This window comes from Macaca fascicularis, chromosome 3, assembly GCF_037993035.2.
Source record: "Macaca fascicularis isolate 582-1 chromosome 3, T2T-MFA8v1.1".
NCBI lineage: Eukaryota > Metazoa > Chordata > Mammalia > Primates > Cercopithecidae > Macaca > Macaca fascicularis.
The window spans coordinates 15,831,943-15,847,265 of NC_088377.1; the positions used below are offsets into that span (position 1 = coordinate 15,831,943).

The 15,323-nt window shown below is 41.4% G+C and overlaps 2 protein-coding genes across 2 annotated transcripts in view; both read left to right on the forward strand.

Moving 5' to 3' along the window:
- The first annotated feature begins 1,667 nt into the window (after positions 1–1,667).
- The window catches only part of LOC102122254 (large ribosomal subunit protein uL11-like), a 68,887-nt gene continuing 55,231 nt past the window's right edge, over positions 1,668–15,323 (forward strand). Inside the window, exon 1 of the mRNA XM_065541426.2 lies at positions 1,668–1,814. The gene's annotated coding sequence lies outside the window, so the exon portion shown is untranslated. The remainder of the gene's footprint in view (positions 1,815–15,323) is intronic.
- Positions 6,786–7,569, forward strand: KRTAP19-8 (keratin associated protein 19-8). The gene has a single exon (XM_045389224.3). The coding sequence runs from the start codon at positions 7,056–7,058 to the stop codon at positions 7,221–7,223; it is 168 nt and encodes a 55-aa protein (XP_045245159.1). The 5' UTR covers positions 6,786–7,055; the 3' UTR covers positions 7,224–7,569.

Genomic DNA, 15,323 nt, shown 5'->3' on the forward strand with positions numbered 1-15,323 from the left:
GATTTCATTATACTATATCCTTCTTCTTCCTGGTCGCATTAATGTCTACACATTGGTTTTTTTTTTTTTTTAATGGAAGAAACTCTATGATCTGTGTCTACCAGGCATATATATATATATATATATATATATATATATATATATATATTTGATTTTGGAGCTGTTTAGTTTGGCTTCTCCCAAAGATAGATCCTTGGATAAAGATTTGAGTGCAAGTAGTTTATTTGGAAGGGGGAGGGAACAGACGTAGGGGAGTGGGAAAGTGAGAAATGGAGGGGAAGAAGGACAGCAAAGGGTGGGCTACTAAGACAGTTCCTGCAGTGGGTGACTGGCACTTAATCTCCCATGGAAACTGGAGGAATAGCAGGAAACATACATCAGAACTAGCCCACGGAGGGGTTAGGTAGCTGGGTCTTTATTAACTCCCAAGAGTCAGTGATTAAAGGCTGCTGGTGGGAGGGAGGGAGATATTCATTCCCTGGCACTTCCAAATGTTCTCACTTATGAGCAAAGCTGCCTTTAGTGGTTCAGCCAAAAGCCGGCAGGCACAGCGATGTGGATTACATCCGTGGGAGGTGTATTAGTCCATTCTCTGACTGCTATAAAGAACTACCAGGTCATGCCTGTAATCCTAGCACTTTGGGAGGCCGAGGCAGGCAAATCATGAGGTCAGGAGTTTGAGCCCAGCCTGGCCAATATGGTGAAACCCCACGCTACTAAAAATATATATATATAAATTAGCCAGGTGTGGTGGTGCATGCCTGTAGTCCCAGCTACTCTGGAGGCTGAGGCAGGAGAATCGCTTGAACCCAGGAGGAGGAGGTTGCAATGAGCCAAGATTGCACCACTGCATTCCAAACTGGGTGACAGAGTGAGACTCCATATTTAAAAACAACAACAAAAAACAAAAAAACAGAAAAAGAACTACTAGTGACTGGGTAATTTAAGAAGAAAAGAGGTTTAATTGACTCACAGTTCTGCAGGCTGTACAGGAAGCATGACTGGGAGGCCTCAGGAAACTTACAATCACGGCGGAAAGGTGAAGGGGAAGCAAGCACCTTCTTCACATGGTGGCAAGACAGAGAGTGAAGGGGGAGGTGCTACACACTTTTATACCACCAGATCTCATAAGAACTCACTCACTATCACGAGAACAGCAAGGGGGAAGTCCACCCCCATGATTCAGTCACCTCCCACCAGGCACTTCATCCAACACGTGGGGATTACAATTCGACATGAGATTTGGGTGGGGACACAGAGCCAAACCGTAACAGGAGGACTGCTGGCATTGAGGGTCTAACCATACAGGCGAGGCCCGGGCAGCATCTGCAGCAGGAGCCTGGGGTAGCATGTGCTCAACACCGGGATGTGCTGCCAGATCCCCTCCAAGAACTGACTTGTTCCCCAGGCACTGGGAGCATGGTGAGTACACAACCTGCAGCTGTGAGCCCCTTCCAGGATTGGCTCAGCTGCTGAGCTGCTCACCCAAGCTCACACTTCTTCCCACATTTGATGACTGATCAGTATAGGAATATAAAGGCCTGGCCATCTGGCACAGCACTGCAAGGGCCAGTCTAGCTGCAGAGGACCTGAGAGGTCAGCCCAGGCTCCCTTCCTTAGGGCGGATCCTAGGGCTCTCCTTACTAAACATCCCATACTCACAACTCCTTTCCCAAATCGGTTTCCCAGAGAACTCCAGTGCTTTCATGTGGTTGCAGATATTGCCAAGAATGAAAGCACATCGGCTTGGTATCCTAGGACTAGTATGCCAGCTAAACAACGATAAAGGAGCTACAAATCCCGGTTTCCACAGGGTAAGTAAGAGTGGGTCTTTGTAAAGGCAATGATTATTTTTAATCATGATTATCTCCATTTTTTCTCAGAAAAAAAAATTATCTTCCAATCTCTTCTTTGTACCCTGTCTGATTCTTGCATTGGATCTCTTTTCCTCATTTCTGATAGCTTATTTTTCTGTCTTTAAAGGCAGTTTTTCTCTCAATCACTCAATCTTTATCAGTTGATTTCTAAGGATATATTTATTTTTCTGTACTGCCCGCCAAAAGAATTTTGGCCTGAGACTTAAAGAATTTTGGCCTGAGACTGCAGCTCTGGGCCTCGCCGGCCTGAATGCTCTGACTCTGTGGTCTTCTTTTTCCAGCTGCATTTGTTTCTCTGATGCGATGGAGGTTCTGCTTGCTGTGGCAGTAGGAGAGGTGTTTGGATTCCCTTGAGTGGGAGGAAGCACTTTCTCCTTGGTGTCCAGGCTGAAGACACACTCCCCTTGGTAGACCATCAGGGCTCCTTACATGCGATGCCACGAGTCAGCTCTCTGGCAGAAGCAGCTCGAGAGTATTACCTTGGGGTCACATAGCATCCAGGATTTCGGCTGTGCTTTTATATCCTAAAACTTAGTATGGCCCATAAATGGAGAGAAACAATAAAAGTGTATATCAGTATATCAGTGTTTTTATACTGTATATCAGTGTTTTTACATAAACACAAAATTTCTGCTTATATACGTTTAAAAATAGCCTCCTTACATCACTGACTATAAAGACATGTATATATGTGTATGTGTGTATATATATGTGTATGTATATATGTACATGTGCGTATATGTACATATATGTGTGTATATACATATGTGTGTATATGTGTGTGTATATACATGTGTGTACATGTGTGTATATTGTTAGCTCTGCAAGAATATGTAAGTATGTATATATTTGTGTGTGTACACACACACATATATCTCGCTAGCTCTGTAAGTCAACTCAGTTTGGGGGAATGATTTTACCATGAATATCAGATCAGTACTTTCTCAGGTATAATTTATGCCTATTACCAGAACTACACTAGTGCTGCTAAATATATATATATATATTTTGAGACAGAGTTTTGCTCTGTCGCCCAGGCTGGAGTGCAGTGGAGCGATCTCAGCTCACTGCAAGCTCCGCCTCCCAGGTTCACGCCATTCTCCTGCCTCAGCCTCCCGAGTAGCTGGGACTACAGGTGCCCACCACCACGCCTGGCTAATTTTTTGTATTTTTAGTAGAGACAGAGTTTCACCATGTTAGCCAGGATGGTCTTGATCTCCTGACCTCATGATCCGCCCACCTCAGCCTCCCAAAGTGCTGGGATTACAGGTGTGAGCCACCGCGCCCGGCCAATATATTACTTTTAACAACTCTTGTGCAAGAAAGAGTTGGGCTTCAACTTTCCTCTGTAAACCTATAAACCAGCAGTGGTGAGAGAGGCAGGGTGGACCTCTCTCTTAAGCATCGGTCTCAGCTCTAGGCTGCTCTGACTCTTCTGGGGTTAAAACAGGGAGTGGGGGAGAGATGCATGCCTCTGACAATCTGACCAGAGGGTTCTCCGAATTGTGCATCTTTTGGAGCTGACTCTTGCACTCATGGGCCTCTCATCAGTGCTCTGGTATAACAATCCCTCTAGTGGACTGCTCACATCCTCCCTCACTTTCTGCATCTCATGGGACCATCCAAATTGCTTTGGCTGAGGTTGCTTGACCAGGATCCCTTTTAAATCAGCTCAGTGGCATTCCCACCCCAGATTCCTATCTGGCAGCCAGGAACCATGTATCTTTGAACAGTCACAGATAGGGGGCAAGGTTACTCTGAAACTCAGCCCTGGCTCATTGCGATGGACTGTTCAGCCCTGTCTCTCACCTGTAGTCACTTTCCCAGCCCTGAGTCACACAGCAGTTGGCTGTGTCTTCCAAATTCAAGGGATACAGTACACTTCCCATGGAAGTTGGCTAGAAAATGCCTAGGTTCTTGAAGACCATTTCCAAAGGAATCTCTTCCCCTTCCTAATGCTTGGCCTCTCCAGCGTATTTCATGATTGGAGATAGGAGCTTAGTGTAACTGGCCAATGGGTTCTTGCCCGCTGCCTAGACAGAGCCAATTTATCAAGATGGGGGAATTGCAATAGAGAATTTAATTCTCACAGAGCCAGCTGTACAGGAGACTGGAGTTTTATTATTACTCAAATCAGTCTCCCTGAAAATTTGAGGATCAGGGTTTTTAAGGATAATTTGGTGGGTAGGGGATCGGGAAGTGGGGGGTACTGAGTGGCTGGGTCAGGATGAAATCAGCGGGTTGAAGTGGGTCTTCTTGTTATCTTCTGTTTCTGGGTGGGATTGCAGAAGTCATTGAGCCAGGTTACTTGTTTGGGTGGCATCCCTTGGTGCATCAGAAGGCAAAGTCTGCCAAATATTTCAAGTGCTGATCTTAGGTTTTACGACACTGATGTTATCCCCAGGAGCAACTCGGGGAGGTTGAGAATCTTGCAGCTGGAGCCTCTGGCTGCATGACTCTGAAGCCACACTTCCTAATCTTTTTTTTTTTTTTTTTTGAGATGGAGTCTCGCTCTGTCGCCCAGGCTGGAGTGCAGTGGTATAATCTTGGCTCACTGCAACTTCCACCTCCTGGGTTCAAGCAATTCTCCTGCCTCAGCCTCCCGAGTAGCTGGGACTACAGGCGCCCACCACCACACCTGGCTAATTTTTATATTTTTAGTAGAGATGGGGTTTCACCATATAGGTCAGGCTGGTCTCAAACTCCTGACCTCAGGTGAGCCACTGCACCTGGCCTCTAATCTTATAGTTCATTTGTTAGTCCTACAAAGGCAGACTGGTCCTCATGCAAGAAGGGGCTTTATCTCAGGAAAGGGCTGTTATCATCTTTGTTTTGAAGTTAAACTATAAATTCCTCCCAAAGTTAGTTTGGCCTACACCCAGGAGTGAACAAGGACAGCTTAGAGGTTAAAAGCAAGAAGCAGTCGGTTAGATCAGATCTCTTTCACTGTTACAATTTTCTCAGTTAAAATTATTGCAAAGAGGGTTTCAATTAGTTGCAGACTGCAGATCTAGGTTTCTACAGCTCCCTTTGCAAGTCCTTCTCAGGTAGATTACCACCTTTCTCTGTAATATGAGAGCTGTTGTCACTGATGATACAGGTCCTCAGCTAAAACTAAGAGTCCTATTTTACATGTTGTTTTGCTTTAATATTTATCTCTTGGTGAATACATATACTTTTAACTCTAAGACAAAAAGGAGTTGGGCTTCAACTTTCCACTTCAAAACTTTTGAACCTATCTTTGTTCTCCCCTCTCAGTTTTACATCTCTTGAACAATCAGTGCAACAAGCATTTCGATTGTAATCACATCGAGAATAAGTGGGTGTGACGTTCAGTTTTCACTTGCTAATTTTAGTCCTTTGAGTTCTGGCCCAAAGGAAAGGAACAGACCAATCAGCATATAGATCAAAAATCAAAATGAGAAAGCTCACCAGCCCAGAAAGCAAAGAAAAGTTTTCATTTTTCTGTTGTGATAATACAATATTTCTTGCTTTTGCCTTTGTTGTTCAACATCTATAAAATATGATGATGAAAAGAAAGAGGTGAAAGTGAATGATTTAGGTTCTAGTTTGGGTTTTGTCACTCACTGGGTGATCTGACCAGTCTTCTCCAATGCTGTTTCATCATCTGTAAAATAAGAGGTTACACTAGTTCCTATATTATATTATTCTACCTGAAGTGATTATTAATAGTACATAGAATAATTCTACTGCTTATGTGTTTGAAATTGGTTTTGATACCAATGGTTAAGTAGTAATGATTCTGACCCTCATTATGAACACTTCAGTGGGCTTCATTCTTCAAAAAGAAAATGTCATATTTAAGTATGTTTAATTTTACGTATTTCTGTAAATTATAGTTTAATTAAGGTTTCCTTAGAGAACAAAAGACGGAATCTCAGAATTTGGAAAACAACTTTTTAAAACCTCTTTCCTGATCGTGTTAGAAATTCAGTAAGGCAGAGAAGGCTGCCTGCCCACCTGTGGCTGTGGAGTCAGATGCATAGAGCCAATACTCAGATGTTAATCTCTTTAGAAGATTATTATTCTTATTTTTTATTTTTAGTTTTTTAGATGGAGTTTCACTCTTGTTGCCCAGGCTGGAGTGCAGTGGCGCGATCTCAGCTCACTGCAACCTCTGCCTCCTGGTTTCCTGCCTCAGCCTCCCGAGTAGCTGGGATTACAGTCATGCCCCATCACACTTGGCTAATTTTGTGTTTTTAGTAGAGACGAGGTTTCTCCCTGTTGGTCAGGCTCGTCTCGAACTCCCAACCTCAGGTGATCTGCCCGCCTTGGGCTCCCAAAATGCTGGGATTACAAGCATAAGCCACCGCGCCTGGCCTTAAAAGTTTATTTTTAAAAAAGAAGAAGATTACAAAGATGAAGAATAAGGTATTACTTTGCAAAAATCACACCCACAGCTCTTGCCTCCAGTGGTATTTCCTATATAAACATTGAATAATGGAAAAGAATCTTGCAGTAAGAGCTAAGAGCCATCAAAAGTTTCATAAACAACATTGAGTAAAAGGGTAGTAATGTGTAAGGAAACAAAATTTTGCCATTTGGGTTTTTTTCTCTCTCCTAAAAAAATAAATGTGATCCTATTGTGCTGTTGGCCACATTTTGTTGGATTTATACAGTAAATGTACCTCTTCTATTACTTCAATAACTTAAATAACAAAGATGAAGGGGTAAAACTCATGGGATTGGGAAGGGCAGTTCTTATTTACAGTTGTATCCCTAGCTCTGAGCATAGCGCCTGGGATGCATTAGTTGGGCATTAAATATTTGGGAAAGGAATACATTAAGAATCAGACACTGGGAAGGGGCTGTAATGAAAGAACAATTTTAGGTGACAAAATTGAAGCTGATTGCTGCTCTTATGTCTGATTATAGAGCTTTAACTATGATGGTCAAAGCAGGAGGGCTTTGAAGACAGCATAACCATCCTGTGGAATCCAAACTGCACAGAAATCAAATGGAAACATATTTACTTAGTGTCAGGAATTGTTCTACAGTTTTAAGGTGAATGAGATTCTTTTCATGCAATTGAATCTACGCCATGAGAAGTCTACCCTACCCATCACTGAGGATGTACAAAAGTCCCAGGGAAGCTGGTGATAGTTGTACTCAGGAAACTTGCCTTTGACCTCCAAATACATCTACAGTTGCTGAACCATGAGCTACTACAGCAGCTATTATGGAGGCCTGGGCTGTGGTTCTGGAGGCTTTGGTGGCTGGGTCTATGGCTTTGGCTGCGGTTGTGGTAGCTTCCGCAGGCTGGGCTATGGCTGTGGCTATGGAGGCTATGGATTCAGCTGCTGCCAACCATTATACTATGGATGATATGGATTATCTAGCTTCTACTGAAGAGTGAACTCATTCTTTGGATCACTAGAATCTGTGTATCATCCTGACTTAATTCTCCTTTCAGGTCTTTTTACCCCTTCTGTCAACTGCACAGCCACTTTCTTGATAAACCAGACAAAGCAGCAAAGGGTGCCTTGTGAACTCTTCAGAGTGAAGACTCAATTCTGGCAACAAACACAACAGAAACAGTGGCAGCAGCAAGGGGAACCCTTCCTGTAGAATGACCTAGAATCTCACCTTTCAAGCTGTGAATCCCTCTCTTCCCTTATTAATATATCAACATGGCACCAACTCTTCTATTTCAATAAACTAATTTTAATAGTAGAGCAAACTTGGTGGAAAATTTTTTTCTATTTTATTTTGGTAAGAACTCTTAACATGACATCTACCCTCCTAACAACTTTTTGAGTTGACCATACATTATTGCTGACTAAAGGTACCATACTGTATAGCTGATCTCTAGAGTCCGTTCACCTTGTCTGACTGAAACTTCATGCCTTTTTGTCAATAACTCCCCATTTCCCCCTTCCCCTAGCTCATGGTAACTGTCATTCTACTCTTGGATTCTACAAATTTGACTCTTTTGGATGCCTCATGTAAAGTGGAATTGGGTAGTATTTGTCTTTCTGTGGCTGGTATATCACACTTGGTTTCATTTCTATTGATTCATTTCACAGAACCAGACCCAAGCTTCCAGGGTCTGTGTGTGTGCATTCACCATTGTATATTCTGTGGTCATGACAATACCTGGCACGTATAAGGCAGTCAAGAATATTTGTGGATTAAGAAACTTGCTCATCGGTGTTATAATATAAAATCATTTTTAATCTGTCCAATGGTTTGGGGATAATGGTGTTCTTTTACAGCTCTCCACCCTCTTCTCACCCCATTTCCTCTTACACACAAACATACTCACAAATTCTGGTCAAACATCTCTCACCCTAGGTGGAATTTATTTTTGTCCCAGCAGCTGACAAAAAAGCTCAACAGTAGCACTCCATATGTACAACCTTACAGGGTCAGGCAGAATGCCTTGCATTTTGTTAAGAAACATGTATGAAAAATTATTTGCTTTCAAGGCAAGCTACAGATATTTGCCACATAACTAGAAAATGTGCACATTTGGACTTCACCATAAACAACCTAATGTCTATCAACATTATAATGGAAAAATAAATTGCAGTATATTTTTACAATGGAATATTACACAGCAATGACAATGGCCAAACTAGAGCTATAGGCGACAACCTGGCTGAACCTCACAATCATAATGTGGAGTGAAAGAACCCAGGCATAATAGAATAAATACAGTATGAGCCCATTTATTTAAGTTTTTAGACAAGAAAAATGAGATTACAGGGTTAGAAGTCAGGATAGTCATTACCTTTGGGAAGACAGTATTCACGGGAAGACTCGAGGGGGGCTTCTGAGGTGCAGGCAATGTTCCATGTTTTGATCTGGCAGTGGTTACATGGAGGTTCTTTCTAAGTCATTAAATTTATGCTGTGTGTGTTTTTCAGCATGTTTGTTATATTTCGATATAAAATAATCTAAAAATTAATAATATTCCATGATTTGAAAAGTGCCTTCTAAGAGCAGATAATTCAGATGGTTCAAAATTTTTTGAGGAACTACTTTGTATTACATGCTGGCTGCACATATGGAAATTTCAGATGAATGATCTATCACTTTTGATGTCAAGAAACTAAAAATATAGCAGCCCATAATAGAGGCATAGGTGGGGACAGGAGGTCTGAGAAGGGGGTGGTGAGTTTCTATTCCAAAATTTAGGAGAAGATTAGGAAAGTTTCTCCTAATGTGTCTAAGCCTCAACTTCAGGATATACACATGGTATTAGTATCGTTAGTCATAAATCTAATCACATCTGAAAGAATAAGACCTAAAGAAAGTTAAACAGTAACCACAAAGAAAATCAAGTAAAAAACATGAATTAGGAAACTTGCTCACCTATGGGTTTCTCTCTTTAGCTTAAATAGGAAGTGCATTTTGCTCAATGGACATGGAGTATATTTACTGAGTGTGCTGTGGGTGATATGAGTGGGAGATGTGTACGATTAACAGAGAAAACAAGTCTAGCTCAATATCGACAAAACTTCAAAGGGAATTTTGATGCCTAAAAATTGTTCTAGATGATTTTTGAAAATTACATAATAGGCTAAATTATTCTTTGGAATATCGTGAGAAAATTTGTTATGCTGATAGGAAAGATGCAAATCTATTAACAAAAATGGTGTTTGCCATTCCTTTAATTAATTTATCTACTCTATTAAAACGGTTTGGATAAGTAAAGATACACAGTTAATAATATCCTTTGTGTTTCTCAAGGATATTTTAGTTAGGCAACAGTATTCATGATTTTATATAAAGCCTTCAGCATTTCAGTAGTGTTGCCTGATGTGTTTGGGATAGCAGATCAGAGATTTAACAAAATTGATGTTGATATCAAACATTCCTCATGCTAATGAATATGTCTGAAAAATGTATGTGGATAAACAATGACTTGAGAACTAGGAGTTACTCATGAGGGTGATAAACATAGTGATCAGCACAAATCTTGACCAGGCAGTTGCTTTTATAACCCCATTGGCAGCTAGTATCTTCTATTTGACAGAAATAATATACCACATATGAACCTCTCAGTAAATTCAACTTTCCCCAAATGCCTGCCGAGATTTATCTTGCACAGAATGGATTAAACTTTCAAGGCTTAGAGGAAAAATGTACATTCATCCCCAACTCACTAGCTAAATAGAATGCCAAGCTCACGTCTTACGTGAAAGGAAGCCTTTAAGAACCATTTGGATGACCCAGAGAGAGATGACATTCTCTACCTCCCATGACGCCAGGACTGGAGGCTTTAAAAAACACCTGTTTGTGCTGGAGCCTAATTAGCACTAATCCTATGTGGCAAAATAAGCCGGGGTCTGATAAGGTTCAGAACATTTGCTAGGAATAATTTTTCAGTGTTACTTAAAATTAGTATATTTTTATTTTTTATTTTTATTTTATTTTTTGAGACAGGTCTTACTCTGTCACCCAGGCTGGAGTGTAACAGCATGATCTCGGCTCACTGCAACCTCCGCTTCCTGGGCTCAAGTGATTCCCATGCCTCAGCCTCCTGAGTAGCTGTGGAGCATGCACCACCATGCCCACCTAATTTTTGTATTTTTGGTAGAGACAGGGTTTCACCATGTTGCCTAGACTCGTCTTGAATCTCTGAGCTCAAGCAATTCACCTGCCTCAGCCTCTCAAAGTGCTGGGATTACAGGTGTGAGCCACCGGACCCAGCCACAATTACTTTTTTTTTATTTTTTATTTTGAGACAGAGTCTCGCTCTGTTGCTCAGGCTGGAGTGCAGTGGCGCTATCTCGGCTCACTGCAAGCTCTGCCTTCTGGGTTCACGCCATTCTCCTGCCTCAGCCTCCCAAGTAGCTGGGACTACAGGCGCCCGCCACCACCCCCAGCTAATTTTTTGTATTTTTAGTAGAGATGGGGTTTCACTGTGTTAGCCAGGATGGTCTTTTATCTCCTGACCTCATGATCCGCCCACCTCAGCCTCCCAAAGTGCTGGGATTACAGGCGTGAGCCACCACGCCCGGCCCAAAAAGTATTTTTAAAATTAAACTTTGGGTGACTACTATCTGGAAAGTGCTTGTAAGTAGTAAAACAAAACAAAACAAAACAAAACAAAATCTCTGTGCATTTTGTAAATTCCTCTGATTTATTGGCTATTTTCTTATTATTAGTTGACTATAGATGATAAATATTTATAATAAAGAAGTAAGTTTTTGCTAGTTCCTCTATAATGTCTAATTCGTGTTGTAGGTAATTTGAAACAGTTGAATCCCAATTGACTTCAGATCAAGAAATATTTGTGTTTATGATTTGGAATACTGTTTTGGTATTAGGATAATACAGGCTATACTGCAATAATAAGTACACCCTCAAATCTCAGGCTTAATCCAATGAAGTTATTTATGACTTGTCTAAGTCTTACTCAGTGAGTCAGTTCTCCTTGGAGCTCTCCTATAGTGACTCAGGGATCTGGGCTGCTGTTTTTTTTTTTGTTGTTGTTGTTTTGTTTTTTGAGACGGAGTCTCGCTCTGTCGCCCAGACTGGAGTGCAGTGGCGCGATCTCGGCTCACCGCAAGCTCCGCCTCCCGTGTTCCCGCCATTCTCCTGCCTCAGCCTCCCGAGTAGCTGGGACTACAGGCACCCGCCACCACGCCCTTGTATTTTTAGTAGAGATGGGGTTTCACCGTGTTAGCCAGGATGGTCTCGATTTCCTGACCTCGTGATCCGCCCGTCTAGGCCTCCCAAAGTGCTGGGATTACAGGCTTGAGCCACCGCGCCCGGCCGGCTGCTATGTTTTATAGCTCTGCTATCTCGTTGTTTCAGCCACACTAAAGGGCGAGAAGAGAACAGAGAGAAAACATACCTGCCTCGGACTGCTTTGGATGAGATGAAACACGTTAGTTCTGCTCCTATTCCCAGTGGCAAGTATTCAACCTTTTGTCTCTGTGTGCCCCGAAAAGGGAGAATTGGTGGTCTTTCCACAGTTACTTTTCTCAACCAGAACTGGATTGTTTTGCATGTCTTAGGGACCCCTTGCTCCATTTCTCTTTTAAACTTATTGTAGCTCAAACATACATATGATGGAGATGTGGAAAGACCAGGGGTAAATTTTCCACACTTGATAGAAAGTTTTTCTAGGCTGATACCTTTTTTTGTCACTCTAAAATGGTACAAGCTGCCTTATTGGAACTCCAAGTCTTAAATAAATGTCTAAATTCATATATCTATGTACTTTCGTATCATTATATATTAAATCAACAAAATATTTCAATTTTAAATCTTATAAACACAACAAAGAGATGTGTTTATTTTCAAAATCTTAGGTTTTAAAAATAAATCTAGAGAGAGACCACTGAATCCCTCATTAAATGGATGAATTTCTTCAGGAGTAACCTTGCCAAATGGTTTAGGGTACATAAGGGTAGGAACTAAAGCTTATCTGATAATTATTAATTTATTTGTTCAGTCTTCATCTGGGGTCTTCCTGTGTCTCAGCAATTATGATAAAAACATTCAAAGATGTATAATAGCTCAAAGTCTCTTTTGTCCTTACTCCCATTTCTCTGTATGTAACTATGTTTGTACCATCTTCTTTCTCCACCTGGCTTTAACCATCTGCACCAAGAAAAAAAAATCCCATTTACATAATAGCATTTTGACAGATTAGGACTTTCACTGAAGTTTAGGGTGGGAGGGGCACAGAGTGTGATGGGAAAATGATCAGGTAAGGTCATTTCCTCCACCACCTTGCCTTGGAGCCCATTCCTACCAGCCTGGTTTAGCTCAAGCTGACACTCTCTATGTGTGACCCATTCATTATGTCAATCTTTAAGAAAGTGATTCTGTTCTTGGATCTCCTTGAGAAAAATCCCTTCCTGCTCTTTTCTTTAGGACCCCTGATATTTTAGAAAACAGACTTTTCTCCATTTTATCATATTTTATATCTTGTGTACTTCCTAATAAGCTTTCAGGTGATTTACAGTAAAACAAAGTATCACATTAAAACCATCAAGCATTAGAGACAAAGGACAAGAGGCAGGGCAACTATGCCAGATAACCCAGGCTAAGGGAAAACTGTAACTGAGTTAAGACAAACCTAGCTCCAAGCTTCCTAGCTGTCAAAGTCATTAAGGAAACTAATTAATCTTCATTTTAGTTGATTGAAATGCTTGTGTTTTTTTTTTTTTAGTTTGCCATGACTCTTCTTAATTTCAGCTGTGTTACTCAATGTTTGGCCCAGCTTTGTTTCACTTATCTCTTTGATGTACATTGCTTCTACATTTTCGTTCATTGAACCAAGTCAGTTTGGGTAAATTCATTAACACAATCTCATTGGCCCACGTCAGTGAAAGAAACATTGACAAAACAGGCCCAAATATAGCTTTACAGTATGTTTTGGGGATAACTTTCAATGTTATTCATTCATTCATCCTTTTAAATAGTTGCAAACACTGGCATGTCTTGGGCCCTGTGCAAAGTATATGGGAAGTGGTAGTTGGTACCCCTGCTCCTAAGTAGATTGTAATCTATAGAAAGTGAAGCTTGAGAAGTTTAGCAATTTAACCTGACTTTAAACAGAGACCCACTCGAATTACAGAGCTGGAATTTGAAAGCAAATCAGTCTTCACCAAAACCCGTGTTATTGACTTTTATCCACTGCTTTCTTTGTGACGGGCAGAATTTCTACAATGGCCTCCACAAAAATGCCCTGCCCTGATTCATGGGAACTGGGAATAGGATAAGATAGCACTCTCGTGACTGTGGTATGTTACATGGCACACGATCTTGCAATGATCTGGTTAGGTCTGATCTAATCACACGAGTTCTTAAAAGCAGAGAGTTTTCTGTACTGATAGCAGAAATCAGAGATTCAAAGCATGGAGGAGATTCAACACACTGTTGCTAACTTTGATGATGGAGCGGACCCCATATGAAGGGATGCAGGCGCTGCTTAGAAGCAGAGAGATGCTCCCACCTAACAGCCAGCAAATAAATGGGAACCACCGACCTGCATCCACAAAGAGCTGAATTCTGTCAACAAACTGAACGAGTTTAGAATTAGATTCTTCTCCAGAACCTCCAGATAAAGGCCCAGCCTGGCTGATGCCTTGACTTTGGTTTTGTGAAATTCTAAACAGAGAACCCAGCCAGGCTTACTGAATTTCTGGCCTACAGAACTGTGAGATAGTAAAATGTGTTGTTTTAAGCTGCTAAATTTTGGGTATTGTGTTTGGCACCAATAGAAATGTAATACATCCTCTCAGATTAAAAGGAAACCACGAATCCCCTCTCATTGGGCAATTCATGAATCAAAATAGCTGGTTCTCTTATCTTCTACCCATTTCCCCCATATATTCCTAGGGTTATCATGAGAAAATTTCATGGAATCCAATTTCAGCTGTATTTCCAATTCACCATTTGAATGACTCTTCATGCTCTGCCAAGTGTTCTGGTAACTGTTTCTCTTTGGGGAGCCAGGAATGGCCACTGACCAGTTGGGAAACCAAAGCTCAGAGTAAACTTATGTAAGGTCATATAGAAAACGGGTGGTAGGGCTGGGCGCAGTGGCTCACGCCTGTAATCCCAGCCCTTTGGGAGGCTGAGGTGGACAGATCATGAGGTCAGGAAGATGGAAACCATCCTGGCTAACATGGTGAAACTCCGTTTCTACTAGCCGTGTGTGGTGACGGGTGCCTGTAGTCCCAGCTACTCGGGAGGCTGAGGCAGGAGAATGGCGTGAACCCGGGAGGCAGAGCTTGCAGTGAGCCGAGATCGCGCCACTGCACTCCAGCCTGGGTGACAGAGAGAGACTCTGTTTCAAAAAACAAAACAAAACAAAAAAAACAAAACAAACAAACAAAAAAACAAAAGAAAAATGGTGGTAGACCTGGGTTGTTTAAATGTGTTTTATTTATTTTAAAATTTCTTCTTTCCTTTAGGAAGCAGAGGTCTACTCTTCTGAGCAAGATAATTCTGAATGTAAATTTAACGTCTGATGCAGTTGTAACACTTACGTAGGGAAATATTTTTCTACTCTCATTTTCAGGCATACTTTATTACCACAGCCTCTTGGGTTTTGCCAACAAAATGTCTTTTTGTGACCTCAATTATATGCTGCTGATTTCTTTAAGCCACGCTATTTCCACCTAAGCAGTGATCCAACTTGTTGGCATTGGATAGACCTTCACGTTCATTGTTATGTGAATAGACACTTAAAACCACTTCAACGTGGTAAAAGAAAGTAACTAAATTTAGGTTATTAAAGAAAACTCCTGCTGAAATCTTTGACCCTGAGCTCCAAAGAGCATAGTATAAATGCTGGGCAAACTATTTTTGTCCTCTGCTCTATAAATGAGTTCTGTTCTTTCTTCCATTGAGTACTGTTGGGCACAGCTGCTGTTTTTAGAGCCGAAAAAAAAAAAAAAGATGGGAACTGAAAATAAAGAAACAAAACCTTGTCTGAAACACCTGAGCCTGTGA